Source organism: Artibeus jamaicensis, unplaced genomic scaffold (assembly GCF_021234435.1).
Source record: "Artibeus jamaicensis isolate MK-2021 breed Jamaican fruit bat unplaced genomic scaffold, CSHL_Jam_final contig_432, whole genome shotgun sequence".
Lineage (NCBI taxonomy): Eukaryota > Metazoa > Chordata > Mammalia > Chiroptera > Phyllostomidae > Artibeus > Artibeus jamaicensis.
The window spans coordinates 12,839,998-12,863,721 of record NW_026521828.1 but is presented as its reverse complement, the minus strand read 5'-3'; the positions used below and the strand labels follow the sequence as shown (position 1 = coordinate 12,863,721).

The 23,724-nt window shown below is 56.7% G+C and overlaps 1 protein-coding gene across 4 annotated transcripts in view; it reads right to left on the bottom strand.

Moving 5' to 3' along the window:
* The window catches only part of CAMK2A (calcium/calmodulin dependent protein kinase II alpha), a 55,594-nt gene continuing 31,870 nt past the window's right edge, over positions 1-23,724 (bottom strand). The window contains exons 10-19 of one of the 4 annotated variants that reach the window (XM_037161938.2): positions 23,576-23,698; positions 23,144-23,227; positions 21,608-21,650; positions 19,028-19,068; positions 14,409-14,441; positions 13,375-13,423; positions 7,276-7,351; positions 4,641-4,735; positions 541-769; positions 1-303 (exon numbers count right to left, since the gene is read on the bottom strand). In XM_037161938.2, coding sequence (XP_037017833.1) covers positions 300-303; positions 541-769; positions 4,641-4,735; positions 7,276-7,351; positions 13,375-13,423; positions 14,409-14,441; positions 19,028-19,068; positions 21,608-21,650; positions 23,144-23,227; positions 23,576-23,698 — 777 coding nt within the window. In that variant the 3' untranslated portion in view covers positions 1-299. The remainder of the gene's footprint in view (positions 304-540; positions 770-4,640; positions 4,736-7,275; positions 7,352-13,374; positions 13,424-14,408; positions 14,442-19,027; positions 19,069-21,607; positions 21,651-23,143; positions 23,228-23,575; positions 23,699-23,724) is intronic. The other 3 variants (XM_053665926.1, XM_037161940.2, XM_037161942.2) reach the window with 3 other exon arrangements.

The window sequence follows — 23,724 nt, the reverse complement described above, 5'->3', positions numbered from 1 at the left end:
GGGGGGGGTCCTGGGGGCCCGCATGCAGGGCACCCAGGCCTGAGGAAGCTCTGCCCTGGCTGGGGACAGAGACTGAGAGTGCCAGGCCGGAGGCAGGGAAATGTGGCCGTTTGCTTTGAAGACGTGGAGGCTTTGGGGGGCAAGTTTTCTTGCCGCAGGTATGAAGGTGACAGCAGTGGTGGTGGTAGCAGAGTGATGTGGTTGGGGGAATTCCAGCAAAATCCAAGGTGGGAGAAACAGCAGCGACATTCCAAGGCTGAAGAGTAGCTCTCTGCGGCGCTGCGCCCCAGCCCGGTCCTTCAACTGGAAGACACCGATATGTGTGATGGGTGTGCAGGTGCACCTGGGGGCGCCCCGTTTTCCTCCAACAACCACCCGGCCTTCCTGCTGAGATGGAGTTCCAGCTGCCACCTACGGGACCCGCCCAGCTCTTCCCCAGAGGCCCGCACGCCTGGTCTCCTCCTGTGGTCCTCCCGCCCCACCCCATGGACTTCCTTTAGATGGTCCTAAGGACAGATGGCGAGAAGGAGGGGCTCTTACTGGGGCAGGACAGAGGGCGCCCCGGATCTGTGGAAGTGGACGATCTGCCATTTGCCGTCCCGGCGGTGCCAGACGCGGGTCTCCTCGGACTGGGCCGTGCGAGGGATGCCGCCGGCGTCCAGGTACTGCGTGATGCGTATGTAGGCGATGCAGGCCGACTCGTCGCCCATCAGGTGGATGTGGGGGTTCAAAATGGTGGTGTGCACCGGCTTGCTGTTCCGGGACCACACTGCAGGCGGGGACGGGAGCAAGCAGAGCCGGTGAAACCGGGGGCTTCCCACCTGACTTCCTTCACTTCCCCAACTCCCAGCCACCTTCCCTGCAGAGGCCCCTCTGCCTGCCTCGTTTCCAGAGAAGCGGTGTCTGTGACAGGGCTCAGCTACCTGGGGGGCAAGGTTGAACTTCTAGGTGACTGGGTCATATCCCAGCTTAGATATGATGGATCTCAGACACTGCAAAGTTGTCAGGCCCAGGGAAATGGAATTTAGAACTGTAGTGTCTCAAACACACAGAAATATAGGACGAAGATGATTATAGAATCAATTCAGTGTAGACTAGAGTTTCGAACCCAGATCACTATTCAGGCCAGGCAACTACATGTATGAGGGGCTGAGCTGGGTATGAGACGCTAAATGACGCCTGACCATTTGCCTCTGGATCAGGGATGCAATAGGGAGTGGTGGAGACTGTGGTGAACTACTCACCACATCCCATCTACAGAGGGTAACTGGGACCCATTTTGCCCCACTTTCTGACTTTTCAAAAAAAATCTAGAAATCTGGATTTTTATGTGGAAATGTCTCATTTTTAATTATGGGCCAAATTTAAAACATCATGCAGGCCATGTGAACATATGTGCAGTCCAAATACGGCCTGTGGGCCACTCATTTGCCACCTCTATCCTCGACATGTAGAATCATGGAAACTTGGGGAATATTAAGATTGTGGACTCTCACAGTCTTGGAGTTGTAAGGGTGGCGCTTGCGGTCACAGGGTGCGGTCATGGGGCATTTCAGAGTTAGGGAGGGGTGCCTAGCTTTTACAATTGTGAGAACTGACAAAAATATCTGAAGCTTTTTCTCTATGGGGATATTATCCACCATTGCTATTTTTTTATTTTACCTATTTTGATTGTAGGAATTGTTCATGTTTTTTAGCAAGACAGAAAACAAAACACAGAGAGACGATGACCCAGCAAGGGGCTGGACACGAGCCACAGGCGTCTTGGGCTCCAGAGCAACCCTGTGCTTTTCCTTAGCATTGCCCAGATGCAGGTCCAGACCCCACAGACAGCATGTTTGCCCCCTAGAGGTCCCAGTTGAAGAGCTTATAGCATTGCCCTGGCTGGCACGGCTCAATTGGTTGGAGCTTCATCCCGTAAACTGAAAAGTCGTAGGTTTAATTCCCAGTCAGGACACATGCCTAGGTTGAGGGTTCAGTCCCCAGCGGAGGCACCTGCAAGGGGTTCCCCATTAGGGTGTACATAAGAGGCAACCAATTGGTGAACATATCAATGTTTCTGTCCCTCCCTTCCCCTCTCTCTAAAATCAGTGAGCATGTCCTCGGGTGCGGATAAAATAAATAAAACATTTAACAAAAACAATCTGTAGAATGTAAAAAGAACCCCCCCCATCCCCTTTCCCACCCTCTCTGATTCTGATGCCCAGCCAGGTTTGTGAGTCACTGATCTCCTGAAAAATCTGGAATGCCTTTTTTAATTTTCAAGACTGCAGAAAGCCTCCAATAGTACCCATTCTAAGATTATAATCACATTCTACTCAGGCTTTGGATAAAGTACTCAAAATCACTGAGTCTTAGATGGGTAGACTAACCGACTCTTACAATTCTGGGCTTACAAAGAGAATGTCCAGCTTTTGTGTTGTAGGCTTGGAAATGACTCAGAGGTCAGAGGTCACCCAGTGGCCCTCCTGCAAAATCCAAGGAGGCCTCCGTGAGCATCCTCGACAGCACCTAGGGCTGAAGACACTTAAGATGATCCAGTTCAACAGATCCATTTAGCAGATCTGGAAACTGAGGCCCAGAGAATCAATGTCCCAGGCTAGCCCAGTTTCTAAAAGAAATGCAGTAGGACCTAAAAGAAGTCAGTCTCCATGTGCAACTGAGTTAGAACAATCTAGAACAATCCCAGAAGGGACAAACAGAGCTCGACATCATTGAGGGCACTTGACGAGGGTGGGGGCCCCAAGGGGCATCTGTAAAGAAACAACCACCCTAATGTGCTGTCCTGAACGCACTGCAGGCTTTCAACATCCACTGTAGCAGAGAGCACAGGGGAGGAAGCCAGGCGCTCCAGCAGGAAAGGGTAGGCAGGAGGGCGGGGCTTGGCCAGGAGTGGGCAGTTATGTGTAGGGGGCTGGTGCTATGACCTTGGCCCAGGTGTAGGCCAAGGGCTAGCACAGGCTTCTCTCTGTGTTCTTTTCCCTTTTCCCATCCCTGAGCCTGGAGAGTCAGCTCAGCCTAGTCTCTGCTCTGCTGCGCTCTGCAAAGACTGTGGAGTGTACACCAGGGAAGCAGCACCCCCAGAGACAGACCAGTGGAGAGATAGCTGTGGTGATCTGCCAGGGGGCTCCAGGGCGATGGGCACTGTTGGGGGGCCCAGCCATTTCTTTTCGCATGACAACTCAGCTCCCACTGCTAACCTTGGAGAATCAGAGTTTGATCGATCGAGGAAAAATGCAGCTTCCTTCTTCACAGCTCTTTGGGGGTGCTCTTGAGCCCCTGTACTCTATAAGATTCGGTCAGATTGGGTGCAAGCGAGATCGTCCACCTGGTGGCCAGGATGCAGGGATGAGAGCAGCAGCACGTGGAAGGGACGGGCACCGGGGTGAGTCAGGCCCAGGGTCTGCCACTGACTCTCTGGGTTCTTTTGGACAGGTCACCTCCCCTCTCTGGGCCTCAGTTTCCCCTTCGGTGTGATGAAGAGTTGGACTAGATTCTACTTTAGTCACTTAAATTTCACCTTTATGTTAACCTACAAGGACCACCTGTACTTCATTAAAATATTTTCTTAAATCGATGCACGTTATTAATTTATATCAATGTATTTTACAAGAGAACATTCTGGCACAATGATTAGTGAACACCCAGTATCACAGAACACAACTTTCCTAAGTCCAGCGGAAACGAACTGAAGTTACGTAACCCTGGCTCCACACTCCTGCCTGCACGAGGTCTCAGCCCGAGATGGCTGCTCTCTTCCACGAAGAGGAAAATTAGAAAGTGTTAAGAGGCATCCAAGACGGACTAGCACCCAGTGGAGCCTTCGCCCTCGATGGAGCCGGACGTACTGAAGAATTTGGAAAGGGACCGGCGTTCTCACTGAGCGCCGGTGCACTGCCCACTCGCACTGGAGCCATCGGAGGAAACGCCAGTGGCCCAGGCCCTCCCTTTGGAAGACCCTGGATATATCACCTCCCAAGGCCTTCCTCCGAGTTCTCAGCTGCATGATCCTAACTTGCAGGGGCCCCATCTGACCCCTGGCCAAGGTGAGACACAGTGAGAGAGTGCCCAGGCTCAGCCCCCAACAGCCCCCGGGTGCAAAGCTGCTGGGTCTCTCCTGCAGAGGAGGGGCCCAGGAAGGAGACACGTGGACAGGGACCTAGACAAACAGGCAGGGCACAGCAGCGTGAGCTCGGGGCCTCTCTACCCAAGACTGCCCACCCAGAGGGGGACCCTTGCATAATAACCCATGAGCCAGCCTGTGACCAGTAGGGCAGCTGGGGTGGTCCCAGGTGTTAAGATGCCTGGAACTTCGGTGTGTGCCCTCATGGGGAGGCTTCCTTATCTGTAAAATGGGAATAAGGCCTCCCTGGGGAGGGTCACAGGCCGGAGAAGGCCGGGAGGGCTTGTCACGCTTCTCCCAGGTCCCCATCCTCAGCCACAGGAGGGGCAGCTGGCAGTTGGATATGCCAAGGTTAGGAGAGGGAGCCAAGACGGTACCAACCCCTGTCCACACGGGGTCTTCCTCTTCGCTGGCTGCTGAGCCGCCCTGGGTGCCCTGCCCGTCACCCTGCTGTGCCATCCAGCAGGACATGGAACAAGAGCAGACAACAGGCCCCCAGACAGAAGGGATTGCTCACGGTTTTCAAAATAGAATCGATGGAAGTCCAGGCCCTCGACCAGGTTCCCCAGGGCCTCGGGTTCGAAGGCAGTCATCCCGGGGTCACACATCTTCCTGGCAGGAGGAAGTCAGAGGAAAGAGGGGCTGGGGTGGCCTCTCAGCACCACCCTCTCATCCTGGGCCTGGACTCAAGGAGGGTGAGCCTGTGAAACTGGAGTGATTGCACCCACCTTACAAGATCAGTGAGGCAGATGGATGGGAAAGGGGCTAGCAAACTGTGCAATGTGGGGCCTGGCTGGTGCCATTTAGAACTGGGAAGCCTGGGTTCACGTCCTGGCTCTGCCATTTTCCCAGCAGGTGGCTTAACGCCCCCAAGCATTCATTCATTCTGCATGAATGGTGTACAGAGTCTGCCCAGCACGATTCAGCCCAGATGCTACGCTCCACATCAAATCCCATCCTCCCTCTCTGCCCAGGGCAGCAGATCCACAAGGGGGGTTTCTTAGTTTGTCTTCCTGGGAAGGAGACTTTTCCTTCATATTAAAGTGACTTCTGCTCGCCAGGAAGGTCTGTCCTTAGACAGGGTACGTTGTGCTACTTCAAGCGAAGATTCCCTACTGTTAGCAGCCCTCACTGGAAGCCTCTTTCTATTCTGGAAGATGAGGAAAAGAGTGGTCCACAAGGCAATGCTCAGGGGGACGGGGAGGGGGCATGGCCGTGGAGGCCCTCGGCCAAGGGTTTGCAGGGCAGTGCTCCCTTCCAGGTCTCAGTCTCCTGGCAGACCCTGACAGCTGGGTGGCAGAGGGAAAAACTGTCTCCCCTATCCCCAGGTCTCCACGGCACGACATGGACTCCTGAGAAGATGACAATGAAGCCAGGGACAGAAAGTACCCTGGGTAAAGCAAAGACCCCCATATGGGGGTGGGGGTGAACTGTAGGAGGGTGCCAGGCTCAGCATTTTCTGAGCTGGACACCATGGCCAGTGCAGGGTGCTCTGTCCCAGTGCTGTCCTGCGACTGTCCTGTCCCTGTGACCCAGGCAACCTGCTTTTCTACTCAGGACCTCAAGTTCTTCAGGTGGATTAACCCGGGGCTGGGAGGCTGGGCTCAGACCACAGGGGATGCTCAGGATCCCTCCAGCAGCAGAATCCTCCGAGCCTGGGGGCCTGAGCTTGAGCCTCCAGGAGGCTGAGCACCCGCACTGGGGAAGCCCCTGTGGTCCCAGGAGGTCCCAGGGCATCCCTGCCTCAGGAGGAGACCATCCACGCCAGCTGCACTGTGCAAGTAGGGAAGCCAAGGCTCACGATATGAAGGGGCTTATCCAGGGTTACACAGGGCCAGACCCAGGGCACCTCAGGCCCCAGAGGTCATGGAAAGCTGTCAGAACCTAGAGTGAACTATAGATGCCAGAGAAGGTGACATCACATAGGTGGGAGCAGGCCCCAGAAGTGGCATTGGGAGGCTTGGGGCCCACAAGAGCCACCTCTTTTTCTCTGTCCCTGGCTGTGCCCTACCAGAGCCACTCTCTGGCTCTCCCATGGCTGACTTAACTCTCTAGGGCCAGAGCAAAACCCATTTAGCAGCACATTCCCATGCTTTGAAGCAGCACCCAGTGCACACACACCCGTGCCACCCCCGTGCACACAGCGCAAAGGTGCATGCCAGGACAAGTGCATGCGCACCCAGGTCCGTGTAGCCTCAGTCTCACACCTGCACCTTCCCGGGTCCTGTTCCTCCAAAGACCACCAGTAAACTGCCGGGGCTTTGGCACCCCCTGCTGTGGGAATCCTCACACAGTGACCTGCCTAGCCTTTGGGAGACACACTTCAGTTCCTGGGCGTAGTGGAAACCAGGAATAGGCTGCCCAAAGAGCAAACCCCAACTGGGTTGTTCCCACCTCACCTGAACCCAACAGGTAGGGGTCACTCTGCCTTAATGGGCAGCTTTTGTTCACTAAAAAGCGTATGTGGGGTTTCCAGATGCAGGCCTTGTCAGCCCTGGCCAAGAGACTGAGGCTTCATTCAGCCAGGGATCCAGCTGAGGGCAGTCTCAGGGCCCACTTCTGGGCCAGACAAGGAAGGGTGTGTGGGTGACCACCAGGGGGCGCTCCAGCCCAGCCTTTGCACCCAGCTGCCCCTCCAAAGGCTGGCCCAGGTGTGTAGGGAACCTCTTACACCACCTGTTTCATTGTGTTATTTTTGTGCACATTGCCTTACTCTCCAAAGGATTTAAGGTTCCACTTTGAGATTCTTTTGCTCACCCTTGCTCAGTGGAGGTGCACACCCTATGGACTCCTGCCCACTGCTGCCCAGCTGAGGTCAGAGGTCTGAGGAGGTCCGGATTGGAAGACCCAGGCCCATGCAGCAAGACTAAGGAAGGGCCTGCCTTTCTCTCCTCCTTCCCAGCTTATCTCCTGGGGAATTCGATATGAGGAGCAGGAGGAGCAGGACTGAGATATGGAGAAGTGTTATGAACAGAAAGCTTAACAAAAGCATAAAGTCTGAATGCCAAACGGAAAGACGAGTTCATTCTGATTCACAATACATGCAGAGTGAACGACTGGGGATCAGACATGAGGATCCCTGAAGTCAGCCGCCAGCCCCCCAGACAACAATCCAGGCAGGAGGACATGCAGGATGGGCCCAGCCAACTCACGTGTAGGACTCAAAATCTCCATTGCTTATGGCTTCAATCAGCTGCTCTGTCACTTTTATAATTTCCTGTTTCCGCACTGCAAGGCAGGAGAGGACACAGAAATAGCAGCAATCTTGACAGTAATAAAGCACCAACTACCATTTCCTGAGTCCTCCTCATGTGCCTGAGGGCCCCCCACACACTGCCTCATCTGTCCTCAGGGTAGCTGCGACAGGTAGGTGGTATCACTCCCATTCCACAGAAGCAGCTGAGGCCTAGACAGGTGGGAAAGGTGTGGAGCTTCCTCAACTACAAGGACAGATCCAGTGTCTTAGCCAGCAGCCTTTGCCTCCAAAAAGCAACCATGGTGGGCATTCTGACCTAGACCTGTTTTGATTCCAAAATACACTTCCCTGTCACCTCTCTTTATCCACCGAATCAAACAAGGCAAGTGTGGTGGTCGCCACTAGCAGTCATGAACCAGGGGCTCTCTCCTGGCCCAGACTGGGCTGCTACAGCATGTCTCAGGGCTCACTCATTCCTTAGGTCTGGGGGAGCCTTTTGCTCCATTGGGGTGCCTGTGGAAATCAGGCACTGAGCTTTCCAGAACTATCTAGGCATAATGAATCCCATTTGCTGTGAGACCTGGCCTCCCTTGCCATCCCCAAAACAACATGAACAGTAGCTGTCTTTCTGGTAGAAGAACAAACGTCACTTTTCTCAGTAGGTGTGTCATGTTCTGAGCCCCAGTGGCCCCATCTGTCAAATGGAGACACCATCACCTCTCCTTCATTCAGTGCCACAAGTGTTATGGAAAGAACCCAGACTTCAGGATCAGACAGGCTTTGCCTAAATTCCAGCCCAAACGCTTACAAGGTGGGCAACTATGGGCTGTCCTATGAGATGACAGTGTCCCCACCCGGGCTGGGTGTGAAGGTGGGATGATGGGTTGTGCACAAAGCACTCAGACCAAAGCCTGGCACACAGTAGGTATGCGGTGCAAGTGCCCTTTACTAACCCCCCCACACACACAACTGCTCCTCGTGCACACCCTAGGAGCTGGGCAGGGCCGGTTTCCCCACCCGACTCCTGAAGAGACTGAGCCTCAGTAGCAAAGGAATTTGAAATCAGGTGTCCTGGCTCCCAGGACAGTCCTACCAGAATGGACATGAAGCCCATTTCTTGATCTGGGAATGTGGAACAGAGAGGTTGCCTGGCTAAGGCCCTGTCCCTGACCTTTTCCGCACCCCTTCCCAGGACACTCCACCCCAACTCATACTGGGGAGCTCACCTCAGACCCAGAGGACACAGTGTCACAGAGCAGCCAGGCGGGAAGAACCCCTGGAGACCAGGGACTCAGCCTCATTATCAAACTATTGGGGAAATAGAGGCCTGGTAGGGGGTTACGACTTGTCCAAGGACACAGAACACATAAGGCGCAGAGGTGGGCTCCCAGCCGAGGACCTTAACCGCAGGCTCCAGTGCCCAACACTTTCCCCGCCACTTTGGGCCTGTATGCTGTCTATTCCCCAGTCCAATACCGGCTTCACGGAGGCTGGGCCATGGCTGCCCTTGACTGCCAGACCCGGGAGCCTGGCACAGGCCTGCCCGGAGCGTGCCAGGCTCTGTGTTGTGTGCCCAGCCTGCAGAATCTTACGGCTCACAGCACACCTTCCTGTGGTTATCACTTCCACCTAGGAGATGAGCAAACTGGAGGTGAGAGAAGCCAAATGGCCTGCACCAGGGGACCAGCCGCCCAGTGTCTGCAGCTCCAGAGCCCATCACACATCCCCAACCCCACGCACACCACTTCCCCTCAGACAGGGGCCCTGCCCAGCACAGTGCTTGGCACGCAGTGGGCGCTCAGCAGACATGGCAATCATCATCTTCAATGTCTGCTACCATCGTGAATGACCAATTATTTCTCTCTTAGCTCCACTATGAATCCCCAGGGCTGGCAAGGGGTCCCTCTTAGACCCTGAGCTCTGCCAGGTCCCTCTTGGGCCATGCCTGGGGCTGGAGCGGAGGCAGCAGGAACAAATGAGTGAGTGGCACCAAGCCAGGGTCAGAGGCTGCCGTCTTTGCCCTGCTTCTTGAAATTTCCTAAGTCACCAGGTGGCCTCTACCCCCGGGAACCCAAGAGCCCGGCCTCCTGGCCAACTCTGCCCTCCTTCACAGAAGCTGGAGGCTGAGGGTGGGAGAAAACCCACCTCTGCCAGGAGACACCTCATTCCAGCCTCTCCCACCTGGAGTCAAGGTGGGTTCACCGAAGGCATGGAACTGGTGCCACCACCCTGCCTCCTCCATTTGGAAGTCACTCCCTGAGCCTGTGCTTGACGCCCGGCCCTCTCTGGGCTGCTCTCCCTGCCACCTTGACAGGCCAGCGAAGTGGTCAGTTCTGTAGCCAGATTCCCTGAGTTTGGATCCTGGCTCTGCCTCTTAAAAACTGTGGCCTTGGGCAAGGGGTATCCCCCATGCCTCAGTTTCCCCATATGTATAATGGAGCTACTAATAGTACTTACCTCATGGGGTGGTTCTGAGGACTGACTATGTGACTTAAGAATATATCAGAAGAAATAGCTGGTACATATGTGGTCCTCGCTAAGAACCAGCTACTGTTCCAAGCCCTTTGTATCAACGTCTTTATATAATTAACGATGCTTTATGTCGTTAAAATAGCAGCATCTGGCGCTCCACAAGTGAGGGCTCTGATTACTGTCACGTTCAAGTCTTTGAATGGGAAGGTCCTCGGAGGACAGCCTCTCACTGCAGGCAGGGATACTCCCCAGCAGCCCCGCATGTGGCGGTTCCGTCCGGGCCAGCGTTTGGGGGCTCCCAGCCCCCTGGGCAGCCTGCTGTGCTGTTGGGCAGCTCCTGCCATTGGCGCCTGTCTCCTCCTTTGTTCAGGTTGAAATCTGTCCCCTGAAAGCCCCTAGTCACTGTCCTTGTCCCTTTCTGCCTTCCGGGGCCCTGCGCTGAGTACCTGCTCCCTGCACCCCGGACTTAGGCCCTTCCCCTCCAGCAATCTTCTCAGGGCTGAAGGCCTCCAGGATGTGGTTTGCAGGGTCTGACTCGAGGGGCCATCTGCTCTCCCAGGTCTTTGGGCGATCTGGACGCCTCACTTAGCGTAAGCACACAGTCCCGGGGTGGCTTGGATATGACAGAATACCAGGTCTGGAGTAGCACTCTATCCACTCCACATTCTGGACACTATACCTCTATCAATGCAACCCGAGGCAGTGCCTAACTTGGCTGTTTCAGTCTCTGGGAAAAAGATCTGGGGATCTAGTGCTCTGTAAATCAGGGGAAATCCACTCTGGTTCTGGGCCCTGCCCACGCCCTCGGCAATCCCACTGCTGTGTGAGGGGTTCGTCCAGCAGCTGCTCAGACTAACCTGTGGCATTTCTATCTGCCAGGCATTCGCCTGACAGTGCCGGAGTGCCCCCTGACAGATGGGAAAGCTGAGGTCCCAGAGAGGTTAGGGCTCTCTCTCCAGGCCGCACAGCATGCCAAGGCTGAGATGAGACCAGTGCTTCTGGCTGAAATTTCCCAGAACGTCTCTGCCAAGATGCTGAGGTTCCTCTTTGGGTTGCAGAAGAAATTAATTTTTCCTGGAGCTGACCCGGAGGAGGCAGGGGAGTGGGGAGAAGCCCAGCAAAACTCGGGGTGAGCGGCCTGGGGATGAACCCCGAGGTGCTCTGAAATATTAACGTCCCTCTCTTTGCTCAGGAGAAAGTGTTCCCTGGAGGATGACATTTCTCATTAACTTTAATGTTAGCTCAGCATCCACCCCACCAGCTGCCATTCTCACTTAGGAAGAAGGCTTAACAAATTAGCACCAGAACAGGGCTCTCCGGAACTTTCTCTGAGGCCTCAGGAAGGCACAGTGCTCCTCTTCCTGGCCAAACACGGGGAAAGCTCCTGGCTGAGCCGGCGTCGTGGCCTTCGCATGTGGGGACACTGAGGCAGGGAACGGGGCCGGTTCAGCATTAATGACCCCATGTGACCTTCCTCGTCCACGAGCCTCAGATTTCCTCCAGGAAAAGGGGCCTGGATGAGCTAAACAAGATTCAAGACCACAGATTTCCCATCCCGCTCTCTCTAAAGCAGAGAACTACCTCGTGAAGGTGGGTCCTCGAGGTGCAACCCCGAGAGCCATTACCCCAGGCGGCAAATGTCTTTGGCAGCTTTCATTCTGCATTTGCAGCACATACAAATCTTGCATTCCCTTCTAAATAGTTTCCTGTCTGTTTAATATAGAAATATTTGCCTTGAAATAATCTTTCAGTGAAATCGATGTTCCAAAAATGTCATGTGGCTTCCTGTTAACCACAACTCTAGTTTTTTTTAAAAATCAAGATTTATTAGACAATTACCATGTGCCAAACACTGTGTAAGCACTTTATATGCAGCCTCTCATTTCATCTTCACAGCAGTCCTCTGAGGTTGGAACTATTATCATTACCTCTGTACTGCTAAGGAAACTGAGGCTCAGAGAGGTTGAGTAAGTTGTCCAAGGTCAACCAGCAAATGCACCCCAGTGAAGAAGCACAGAACTAGCTTGCCTCTGTGGTCCCTGTCTGCTCTGAGACCGGGGTTATGGGGCCACAATGAGTCTCCTCAAACTCTCAACCTTACCATTGTGACAACAAGCCTCAAATATGGGGACCATCTTAGAAACACCATGTCTCAGCCCAACACAAAAGTACAGAATCAGAATGCACAGGGGCAGGGCCAGAATGTGATTAGAAAATCATTCTGGGAGGGACTTAGAACACTGACTTGGCCCTAATAGGGAATTCTTTTTTTTTCCCCTATTGCTCTCCCTTGCTCCACCCCCACCCATTGGAATTCTTCTTCAAGATAATATATATTTTTAAAGGTTGTCACTAATGCCTTCATAGAAAACTGGTTTGCTCTAGTGCCCGGCTATGGCGTTAGTCACCACCCCCCTTGCCCGATCTGGGACTGACCAGAAAGGGGCATGAACAGGGTGGGCCTGGTCTTCCAGGGGGTCCTGGCAGAGTCCAGAGGTAGTCACGGCCTTTATCGTATCAAAACAGCCCTATAAGCCGGAATTGCAACTGTGCGAAAACATTTATTATGTAACAAAATGCTCTTTCCACATCACTGTATCCTTTTAGAGGCAAACTATCTGAACATCTCTGACCCAGGCCCAGATGCTCTGGCCTCCCCATCCCAGTGGGATGTGGAGGGCTGGGTGCGGAAAGGACACAGAGTGTCCCCACCTCATCCGAAGGTTTGGCGTCCCCTGACCGGAAGACAGTGTTCCACCCTCCATTCCCCATACTGCACACGCCACGGCCTCCAGAGCGGTGGTTATGAGCGGGCCCTGCAGTCACGCTGCCTGGGCTCGAGTTCTAACTCTACCCTTACAAGCTACCGGACCTGGGGACAGTCGACTCCACTCCTCTGTTTCCGGGGCTGTGGAAGGGGCTCCATCCCAGCATCTACCCCACCAGGGTTGTTATGAAGTTCAGGTCGGTATGAAGTACTGCCAGTCTGGCCCACAGCGAGCATCCCCACGAAGGCTGCCGTGTGCCCATTACTGTCCCGACTACTTCCTCCCTGACCCTCCAATCACAGCTAGCTGGCGGTTTGCTCCCTCGTCCACGGCAGGGCTTTGGAGGACGGTCGGTCGCCAGCCGCAGTCACTCCCACATTCTGGATGGCTCCTGGCAGCAGTGCCCATACTTCCCATGCACCTGAACTTTTTGCATCTTGGCTTTCTCTTCCTTTACGATGATTATATCATGGTGTTTTTTTTTTTTAAATCAGTGCACTTAATAAATGCAGAAAACATGCACTTCGAAAGGAAAATACATACCACTAGGATACATTTATGACATGAACATGTTAAATTAATTTTTTTTCTGACACATATTAAAGTAAATACATAGTCCCTGCAATAAGAAACATCCAGCTCGGTACAACTAGCAGGCTGAGCACCCCACCTGGGAAAATGGTGCGCTCAGTCTGGAAGGAACCAAAGCGAGTTTCCGTCCAGAGGAGCAGGATGCAGGCTTGGCGATGGGGCTGTCAGTGAAGGGGCCCCAGGAGGCCCGGGGGCCCCGGTGCTGGAGGCAAGGTCCCCCCTACCTTTGGTGTCTTCATCCTCAATGGTGGTATTGGTGCTCTCTGAAGATTCCTGCCAGAGAGAACAGAGAGTGGTGAGGCCAGCCCGGCCAGCAGGACGGGCGCGGCCAATGGAGGGCTGCCCCAGCTGCCTGACGCTGTGGCCCGGTCTCTGGGAGCCTCATGGGCTCTCACATCCAGATGGTCCCCTGAAAACCCTGGCAGACCTTTGAGCCTAAGGAGGGGAAGGGTCCAGCTAAGCAGACGGCCGGTGGCGGGGCCATGGACGGAGGGATGGATGCGAGGAGATCCCTGGCCTTTCTGGAAGGGCTGGGAAGGGTTCCTGGGCTCTCTCTGCTTCAGGGAGCAAAGAGGAGGTGTCAAAGAGCAGAGAGGCACATGGTGGCCCCGGAATGGGGAAGGGATGTACACATTGGCAGAAAAGGAAGAGAGAGAGGTAGGGGGACGGACGCCCGGTGCAAGAGAGCTGGGCTCTTCAGGGGAGAAAAACCACACGAGTGAGGGAGACAGCGATGGAGTCAGAAGAAGAGGGCGTGGGCCACCGTGCCACCGCTGGAACATCTAGACCAAGGCAGGGCTGGCGGCTCCTCTGCCACCGGCAGGCCCCGTGCGGCCTTGCTCAAGAAGGGCCTCCACAGTGCCCGCTGCTTTGGCCACACTGAGCCCCTCCACCCTTGCTGCACCTGGCACAAACCAAGCCCTGAGATGAGTTCTAGAGCAGGGGGCAGGAGAAGCAAGAAGCCAAGGGCTGGGTGTGGGATGGGGGTCAAATCCGCCTTCGTTACCCAGCGGAGCTCTCAGGCCTACTATCAGGCTGCGTGCTGGTTTGGGCCATGGAGGTGGAGGTGTCAACAGAAACACGCCAACAACACACACACACACACAACGCACAAAGTGTCACACGAGGCACACATACCAAGCACGCCCTGAGCACCCTCTCCCCGCCCCGGGTTCCCCGTGCAGCCTGCAGGAGGGAGGCAGGAGCGAGGGGTCGAGGCCCAGCATTTACCGGCGTTTGGGAGACGGCAGACACTCACCATTAACTGAACGCTGGAACTGGACTTTCTTTTCTGGAAAAACAAGGAGAAGAAATGGGACAGAAAAAGACACAGCGTGAAAACGGCAGGGAGCAGAGGAACGGATGACAGGGGAGGTGTGGAAGGAGGACGGGCCTCAGGGTCATCCTCTGTGGTCCCCTGCCAGCACGGGGGCAAGGAGTCAGGGCCACCAGCATCAGCTGATTTGGTGGGACCAGTCCTCTCTCAGCCTGAAGTTCTGGGGCCTCGTGCACAGCTGCCTGCGTCTCACAATCCAATCGCCAAGCTCCAGGTCAAGCCCCCTCAGCCCAGGGCTCCCTCTGCTCCAGGCTCTGATGGGGAAGTCGACCCTGGGTCTTGGACCCAGGTGCCCAAGGCCTCCAGAACCCAAAGTCACTGAAGGACAAAGGGGCGCTCAGGTCTTGAGACAAGGACCAATCTCTCCTTCTAGACTCCCCATGCGTCTCTGCTGAAAGGACCCCAAGTGTCATAGTCACCTGGGAAACTTGTCGAAAACACACAGAACCAGGCCCCTTCGAGGAGTTTGGTAACTCAGTCTGGGGTGGAACCTGGGGGTCTCCGTTTTAAATAATCTCTCCAGGATACTCCGGAGCAGGGCCAGGTGTGGGAGCCGATCCTCTCAGTGGCCTTGGCAATTCTGCCTGTGTTCACAGCTTCCCAGTGACTGGCCTAGCCAGCTCCTTTATGCTGAGAGAGGAACTGAGGCACAACCAGACGCACAGAGAGCCCAGAATTTCAGTTCTCGTGCCCTGCCAGGTGCCCTGTTCTGACTTTTGGCGACTCTGTAGCTTTCCTTGTGTTACTGGCTGTAGAACCAAGGGGAGGAGAGAGAGAGCAAATGGGGATTCTCTTCTCCTGCTTTTAGCTCCAAGCCAGGAGTCTTAGAGACTCGTACTCATAGAAGCTTGCAGGTCAAGATGACACTTGAATCGCGCAGATGAGAAACTGGGGCCCGGAGATGATCGGCCGCAGGTCTCTCGGCTGGCTGTCTGCAGAGCAGAGGCTGGGCCCTGCAGCGCCGCTCTCTCCTCTGTCCGGGCCCCCGGCTCCCACAGCCTGGCCACTCTCCAGTGGCTTATACTTCCCAGACGATTTACGTCTGCGGTCCGGAGGCTGCCCTCCTTGCTGCCCTGTGGGGAGAGTGGAGGAGACTGGAGGTGCCCCTGGGGCAGGCCTGCAGGGAGAGGCACTCAGTATTCTCTGAGGGTCCTCAGGTCTAATGCTGGGCTTTCTGACTCCAAGATCACCGGGCATTTCCCATGTAAATGCTCACAGGCCCTGCATCTGCGCCAGCTGGGCCTGACGGTGCGACTGCCAGAGCCGGTGGCCGGCAGTCAGCCTCCCCCTTCTCTCCTCCTCCCCTCCTGGCCAGGCACGGAGTCTGTGGGAGGGGACGGGCCCTCTCACCTCAGCTGTCAGCGGAAACCTGAGGAGTGGCCCGGGGATGCCGGGAGGTTCCAGGCAGGACACAGGAGGCAACACAGAGCAGAGACTGCGTCAGATTCGGACGTACAGTGACAGGATGGGACATGGGGGAGAGAGGTCACAACGGCACGGATGGGACACCAACAGGGGCAGTGAGTGGGGTCGCGGGGCGGGAGCAGTCGGCCCCTCCACGTGGCAGAGAGGTCTCGGGGTGGCTGAGAGGGGACATCGCTTCTTGGTAACAGAAACGCTAGTTCCCCTGAGTCACAAGGGCTGACAATACCAGTCATAACCCCCACTGACCGGCAAGTTGGAGTTTAGTTTTCGGGGGCTTCCACCGCAAGCAGAGTCATTTCTCTCAGAACCGACCACATGGCGAAAAGCATGGCTCTGAGGTCGGCAAGGATGGCAGGACGAAGTGCGGCCGAGCTCAGCCTCGAAAGGCCATTGTCAGTCCCTGAAGGGCGGCACTGTGTCCCACCCCACTCCCACAGGCCGGTTCCCTCCGGTGTTGGGACCAGTCACTGGGAATTCAGTGAAGCCCTGGCTGACACCAGCAGTTTGTCTCCAGGGTGACATTGCAGGAAGAATCTGTGTCCCCACTCGGGCCGAATGTGTGCCAGCCAAAGAAGCACAGGACGACTGTACCAGGGCCCCGGAAGACCGCCACTCTCCCCTTGCACAGATGACAGAAGTGATGACGCAGGCCCCAAGGGAGGGAGTGGTGGGGCCCAGACTCAAACCCTTGGCTTCTTGACTGGAGGCTCAGTTTCACGCACAGAGAAAGTAGGACCGGGCCCTCGAGTGACAAATTGCAGGCAGGGCACCTCAAGTCCTGGACAAGGCCCCTGGTCTTGACTCTGGTCTGCCAGCCAGATTTCCTCCTTCTCAACCCCAAGGAAGGGAAGAAGGATGCCAAGACTGTCTGGCCAGCAGCAGCCTTTGAGCTCCCGTCCATCCACACTCAGGCCACCCCTCAAAGTCACTCAGGGCCTGTTTGAGCTGCAGGAAGGAGGGCACTTTCTTCAGCTGTGCCTGCTGGGAAGCCCTGTGACGACCAGCCAGAGCCCCACCACGCCATGTCCTTGCCCCCCGACAGTGTCTGCCTCCTGGCCTCGCTGGAAGAAGAGCCAGATCAGAGAGAGCCTTGTTCCAAGACCCCGCCTGAGGGAGGCCCTGACCTCACACCAGGAGCTCTGAGTTAGCCTTTGCCACGGCCACACCCACGAGCCAAACAGACAGGACAGCCGGCCCTCTGCCCCTTCCTCCTCCACTGACCAGCTCCTGCGGCCTCTGTCCCATATCTCCCAAATACCAGTTTTCCCCCGGGGAACCCAGCACCCCAGCCAGAGCCAGAGAGGGCCCCAGCAGCTCCAGACCAGACCACCCTTTCGATGCACAATCCCCTCGTCACCCTTTCAGATAAGGGGCTTGACTCGTGGGTGACCCAAAGCAGCAGGCAAGCCAAAGCTCTGTTCTGAATCCCATTACAGATTTGGGATGCACGCCTGTTAACTTTAGAAACTGTGTCGGCTTTGCATCTGTGGACTACCAAATATGTTCTTGAGCAAACTTTGTTTTCAAGACAAATGTTAACCCGAAGTCCGATATATAAAACAGAGAGGACAGTGACACTGAGCACACGTCACATGCCCCGCACCACACTGGGCCCTCAGAACAGCTGCCGTTCTCCCCTCGCACAGATGACCTTGGCTCTTGCTCACAAACATCCCTGTGAGGTGGAAACCCCTTCTACCCCCGTCGCGTGAACGAGGAAATGCAGGCTCAGGGCATCCAAGTGACCAGCAGAGGTCTCGTCTGCTAACCCTGCCCAGACTCTCTTAACCATGGTGCTGGCTCTTACTTGGATCCGCTCTTGTTGGAGTGGGCGTGGGAAGCCCAGAACCTTCTCTGCTGGCCCCCACTTCCAATCCCACCCGACCCCATCTGTTGCTGGACGTGCCTCCCCAGAAGCTTTGGGCTCCAAGGAATTCAGTTTGAAGACCACCAACCTTAGCTGATAACCAAATAATTATGAATTATTCCCCAAGCACCCAAGATGAGAAGGGAGAGTGATTAGATAGGGTTTTGTTGGGTTTTTTCGTTCGTTTGCTTGTGTGTTTTTAAAGCTAAAACCCTGGAAATCATGGAGTTCACACCCCTTTCACCCACCCATTGTATCTTCTGGAAAACTCAAGCCTGTTGAGGGGTGACCCCAACCCTGGCCTCCGACAGCCAGCCCAGACACCCACTCACATAAACCTGACTGACCAAAGCCAGAGGCCTGAGACCATAAATGCCACTACAAATGAAGCCATGAAGCCACCTTCCCACCTGGATGACCGGACAGCATCCCACACCTTCCAGTGTCCTGGGCAAGCCCAGCCCTCAGTCCCTGGCCAGGCAGGGCTCTGAGCCCAGAGAAAGGCAGGGTCTCGAGAGAGGAGGACCCACAAGGCGAGCCAGTGGCAGGGAGAAGGGAGCTGCAGAGAGTGGGCATCGGGCCCAGAGAGCAAAGGGAAGAGAGAAAGGGGGGGAGACGGGGAGGAGGGGAGGAGAAGTCGTGGGGTGTGTAGGGAAGTAGCTCGGGCATCAGGCATGGGGTGGGCAGAGGGCAAGCCTGGGTCGGGGGCGGGGGGCTTGCCTAGCGCTGAACCAGCAGGCCTTGATGGAGAGGGGCTACTTCTGGATCCAAACTGGAGAGGAAGGGAACAGCTGTCCGTCCCCCACAGGCTTTGTGGGTGGGACTGAGGTGTGCCTCGGGCAAGGGGCCCGTCCCAGCCAGCCTGCACTCAGGAAAGGGAAGGTCGTCCCTCGTGACCATCTCTGTTCCTTCTTTGTACCCTCTCACTCACCAGTCCTCCCGCCCTGGAGCATCCCCAAAACCCCCTTGGGACCTGCCCCTTTCCTTGTGCCCGCTCCAACCCAAGGCCACCTGCCTCTCCCACCTCTTTTCAAACCTCCCCCTGCCCCGCCTGCCCCCGCCAATCCTGGTGAGAGGGTGGGCGCCCAAACCCAGGCCTCTGGGTCTGGGGGTGACCCGGCCGCAGTAGTGATGGCATCAGCCCGGAACACCATCAGCAAGACCTGGGTCTCACCCCAGGCTGGAAAGCTGGGCCCTCCTGCCGGAAACGCTGGCGGAGCAGGCCCTGGCAGGCTCCCGGGGGGCTTACCTTCACACCGTCATTCTTCTTGTTTCCTCCACTCTTCCCTCCTATAGAGGAGAGAAAGTAGAGGGTCACCAACACCAGGCAGGGCACCAGGGCCCACAGGGCCAGGAAGAGCAGCATCTACGGGCGGCCGGAGGGCGGGAGCCGGCTCCGCGATCCGGGGAGACCGCTTCCTCCTGCTTCTCCTCCCTCCTCCGGAGCCTGGGATTGCCGGTGGCCCACTAGGTGGGCCTGGGCTCCCCCAGTTCTCAGGGATCTCGAGTGTGACCCTCTGGCCCCATGGGTTGAGGTCGAGGAGGGTGTCCAGTGCGCCCCGAGACCGTGGGTTTACTGTTTCAGCCTGGGGATTCCCTCCGGACGCCAGTCCCCACCGGTGCTGGTGGTGGCCAACCCGGAGGCCCAGCCGCCCGGCGCAGGGCTGGACCCTCCCTCCCCAACCCGCCGGCTCTAATTTTAGCCCCATGCTGCTGCAGAGGTCATGTGTCAGCCCTGCCTACTCGAGCTGGACAGCTGCGAGCCGTGTTTTGCCAGTGACAAGAAGCAGATGCCCCCTTCTGAGCCCACCCCTGCCAGAGCACCCATCCTGGCAGAGGGTTCCCCACCCTCAAACTCCAGAGTTCCAGGCTGGCTCTGGCCCTGGTAGCCAGGAAAAGCTGAGCAACAGATTTCAGGGAGCCCCCACCTCCGTCATTCCCCTCCCCCTCCCCCACCCCCTCCTGGCCAGAGCCCGTGGAGAGGGAGGGCACCAGCTAGGAAGTGCCCAGCCCTATCCACCCTGGTATCCGGCTGCTCAGATCTCAGACAAATGCCTCAAGTTAAATGAGATAGGCTATCCATAAAGTGCTCACTTAGCACTGCACTTGACCTCTATGCTGTAGATGCTCAGTAAATGGCAGTCACTTGTGCTTCTGTTGGCGGCATGGAGAGGGTGAGCCAGAGACGGGGCAGGGGAGTACAGGATATTGCAGCCCCAGGGGCTCTGAAGGATGAAGCTTACAGTCTGTCTGTCCAGCTTCCCAGGCACCCTCACATTTCCAGTGGCCCCCGCCAGGCTGCCGTTCAAAGTCTCCCTCTTGTGAAGCAGGTGTGGGGCTGGGTACCTCTGGATCCAAAGCCGAGGGGAATGGCTGTCCTTCCTCCATGGGCTCTGTGGGCTGGACTAGGCTGTACGGGGGGTGGGGGGTGGGAGGGGGTGGAGGGAGTGCTTGCCCCTCCGGCCTCAAGGTGCCCCTCTGGTCTCCAGCCCACTATTGTCAGACAGTGGGCTCTGTGAGACCACATATTTTGGTTTTCAGGAGAAGACAGAGACCTAGGCTCTTCCATGAAACCTCCTGATGTTTCAGAGCTGAAAACTCCCCCCAAATTTTTTTACAAACACCCCTGGCCCTGTGCACATCTAGAGATTGGACCTAACCCGAGGGCGTCGTTTTGCAAGTTGGGGATTAAGTTCTCCAGGGGCACTTCAGCTGTTAAAAAAAGACTCTGGCTGCGGGTGGCTCAGGTTTCAGTTTAAGGAGCTGCAGGGTCCTTGTCTTGGGAAGGGATGGGAAGGAAGGCCGTTTGGGCAGTGGCAAAAGCCCAGGTCCGAAGTTCCAGGGTCTTCCCACCCCTGGTCTCATTCTTCGAGCTGGTGAAGTGGGTAGGTGGACCCCCTCTGCGAAGCCTGGGAGGTAGCTGCCCGGAGCCGCGCCCTGGCTGCAGGGCCGGCCATGTGACCGCAGCAGCCCTCCCGGGTTGCTGCAGCCCAGCCACAGGCAGAGGGCCCCTCAGGTGAGCTTTGCCATATCTCCTAGGATGCCCCGCCAGCCTCCGGCTCACCAGAGAGCAGCCTTCCGCAGCCCTAGTTCCAGAGCCCTCCAATGTGCCAGGGGGAGCTTCTTGCTAAACCCCGACGCTAATCCCTTTCCCTTCTCTCTTCAGGGCCACATGCCACAGGTCACTGGGCACTCCCCACCCTAACCAGCCTGGCTTGGCCAAGGCCAAAGGCTCCTTCCTACCCTGGACTCTCTAGTGATTCACCCTTGCATCAGGGTGGGTCTAACCTGTGCTGCAAACAGACTCCGCCTCCCCTTAGCGATGCGACCCGAGGCCCATCACGGTCACCTCCCTGTGCTTCAGTCTCCTCCTTCAGAAAACAGGGATGGCAATGGCCCCCACCGCCTCGTCCTGCAGGGCACGTGAGTGAAAGCACGGGGACTGCTTAGCGCAGGGCTCGGGGAAGGACAGGGAACAGGAGCACTGCCACTCCCCGAGCCTGGCTCAGTCCCGCCGAGACCGGGACCCCAACCTTCAAGAGGCCTTCCCCTCTGGCTGGCCTGGCCTGAGAACCCCAGCCCTGCTGTGAGTCGGGGGAGGCAGACAAAACCTCCGACCCTTCCTGCTGGGCCCTCAGCTTGCTGACTTTTGACCTTTCACCACTTCTGGGTGCAGTTTGCATCACGTGAGCTAAGCTGCCAGTCACGGGGTCCTCTGGAGCCCCCAGTCTCCCCAGGCCCCCTGGCCTGAGGGTGCCCAGGTAGCGGACATGGCAACGTCTCCACCTCCTGCAGGAGATATTTGGGACTTCGAGGTCCCGCTACCTACCAGAGAAGTTCCTGGTGGCCAGCATCGTGGTGAGGATCGCTCCCTGAGGCAGGTAAGCAGAGAGGATGTGGAGGAGAGATGGGGGGGGGGGCGGGAGAGACAGAGAAATGGGTGGTGGGTGGGGAAGGAGAGGAAGGTGCTCCATTCAGACACAGGGCCAGAGCCTTCTGCCCCTCCACGTGCCCCCTCCCCCACAGCCCAGGGACCACCCTCCACCTCCCTGGAGAAATCAGGGCGAGCTCAGCCTTAGCTGGAACCACACCAGGGACAGGGCCACCCTGGGGGCAGATATTAATAGGTTCCAGCGGCCTGGCCGGAACTGGCCGACAGGCCCGGGCCACCTGTCCGTGGAGGCTGCTAAAGACCAAAGGAGTTTCCTGCCTGGGAAAGGACAGTGGACCCTGCGCCCTGGCCCCCGCCCCCGTCCTCCCGCTGCCCACAGCACTCAGCACCCGACTCTGGCACTCATGTGTCCCTCCATCATCCCTGGGTTTGGGAGCCTGGAGGATTATTGTGGGGAAAACCCTCTTCTGTTAATGAAGGTGCTGGGGACAACAGTCCTTCAGTCCTGACACTGCCTCATTTGGACATTCTCTGAGTACGACTGTCCGCGATTTTAAGAATCGCTCTTTCTGACATTTTGAGACTTCCGGGACTGTTCCCTTTGAGGACTAATGATAATTTTCCCGGCAGCGTGTTGGCTGCCATCCTCTCAGCCGACGTCCTTTTCCTGTGCCACCACGCCAGGCTTGGGAGCAGTTGGTGAGAAGGTTCCCAATGAGCTGGGACCTCAGTATCTGTCACTCAGCATGCTGATGGCTTCTCTGTTCCGACCAGCTGGGGACCCCCTGGTGGCTCTTCCTGCCTGCTCGTGGGATCACGGGAAAGGTCCAGGCCAGGAGCTGTCCCGGCCCTGAGAACACGCAGGACCTACTCAGGCCACAGCTCAGGGCCCGCCTAGATCCCGCTGCACCTTCCCTGGAGTCACGACCCTACCCAAGTCTCTGGGCCATTCCTCTCTCATGCTTGGCAGCTGGCGCCTCACCCTCATCATGGCCTCTTGCCCTGTCACATGTCACCTCCAAACCCTCTCTCCAACTGTGCTGAAACACTGCAGTTCCCCTAAGGGATCCAGCCCACGCTTCCAGACTTCTTACATGGGCTTTTCTCTGTCCGGAACATCTGCCCACTCTGACCCCACTCGCACCTGGTAATCCTCTGGGGTCTCGGCTTTAATGTGACTTGCCCAGGAGGACTTCCAGGGTCCTTCCCTGGTCCTTCCTTGGTCCTTCTAGACCTGGTCATGGCCTCGCTGTGGATACTCACAGCCTGGGGGCGTGTGATCACAGCACCGACCACTGCCCCACAACGTCCCGGCGACACGTCTGCCTCCTCCACCACTCATTGCCCAGCCTGGGCACCGAGTGTCCAACAGGTCAATGAAGGACAGACTCAGCGAGCGGTCTCCTGGCGGCTGTGGAGACCCAGGCCAGGCCACTCCCACGTCTGGGGACATGCAGGGTGAGGACCTGTTACCTTGAGTTTTCTCCTGGCGTTGAACTTCTTCAGGCAGTCCACGGTCTCCTGCCTGTGCATGCAGGAGGCCACGGTGGACCGGTGCTGGAGGGGGGAAAGGTCTATGAATGGGAGGCAGACCAACCCCAGGGCCCCTCGGCAGGGAGTCTTGTGGATGTGGCTGGCATCTCGGGGGAGTGAGTCTCTGTTCTAGGGCGGCTGTACACACGGCAGGGGACCAGACATTCAATGCCAGTAGCACCCAGTCCTGATGCCAGCATCCCATTTCCACCTTCTTCCTGAGAACCGTGGCATGCTCGGTGTCTCTTGGATCAAGCCTTCTTGGTACCAGGCTGGGCCTGAGAAGCCAGGGACAGGGCTAGGACTCCACGAAGGACTTAACCTTGAGGTCTGGAGGGGCTCCTGGGAAGGGTCTTGCTGAGGAAGGCTCACCGAGATCCAGGGGTGCTTGAGGGCCTCGGCGGCCGTGATGCGTTTGGACGGGTTGATGGTCAGCATCTTGTTGATCAGATCCTTGGCTTCTGGGGTGACAGTGTCCCACTCTGGTGATGGGAACTGAAAGGGGCAGAGGGGCCAGGTTT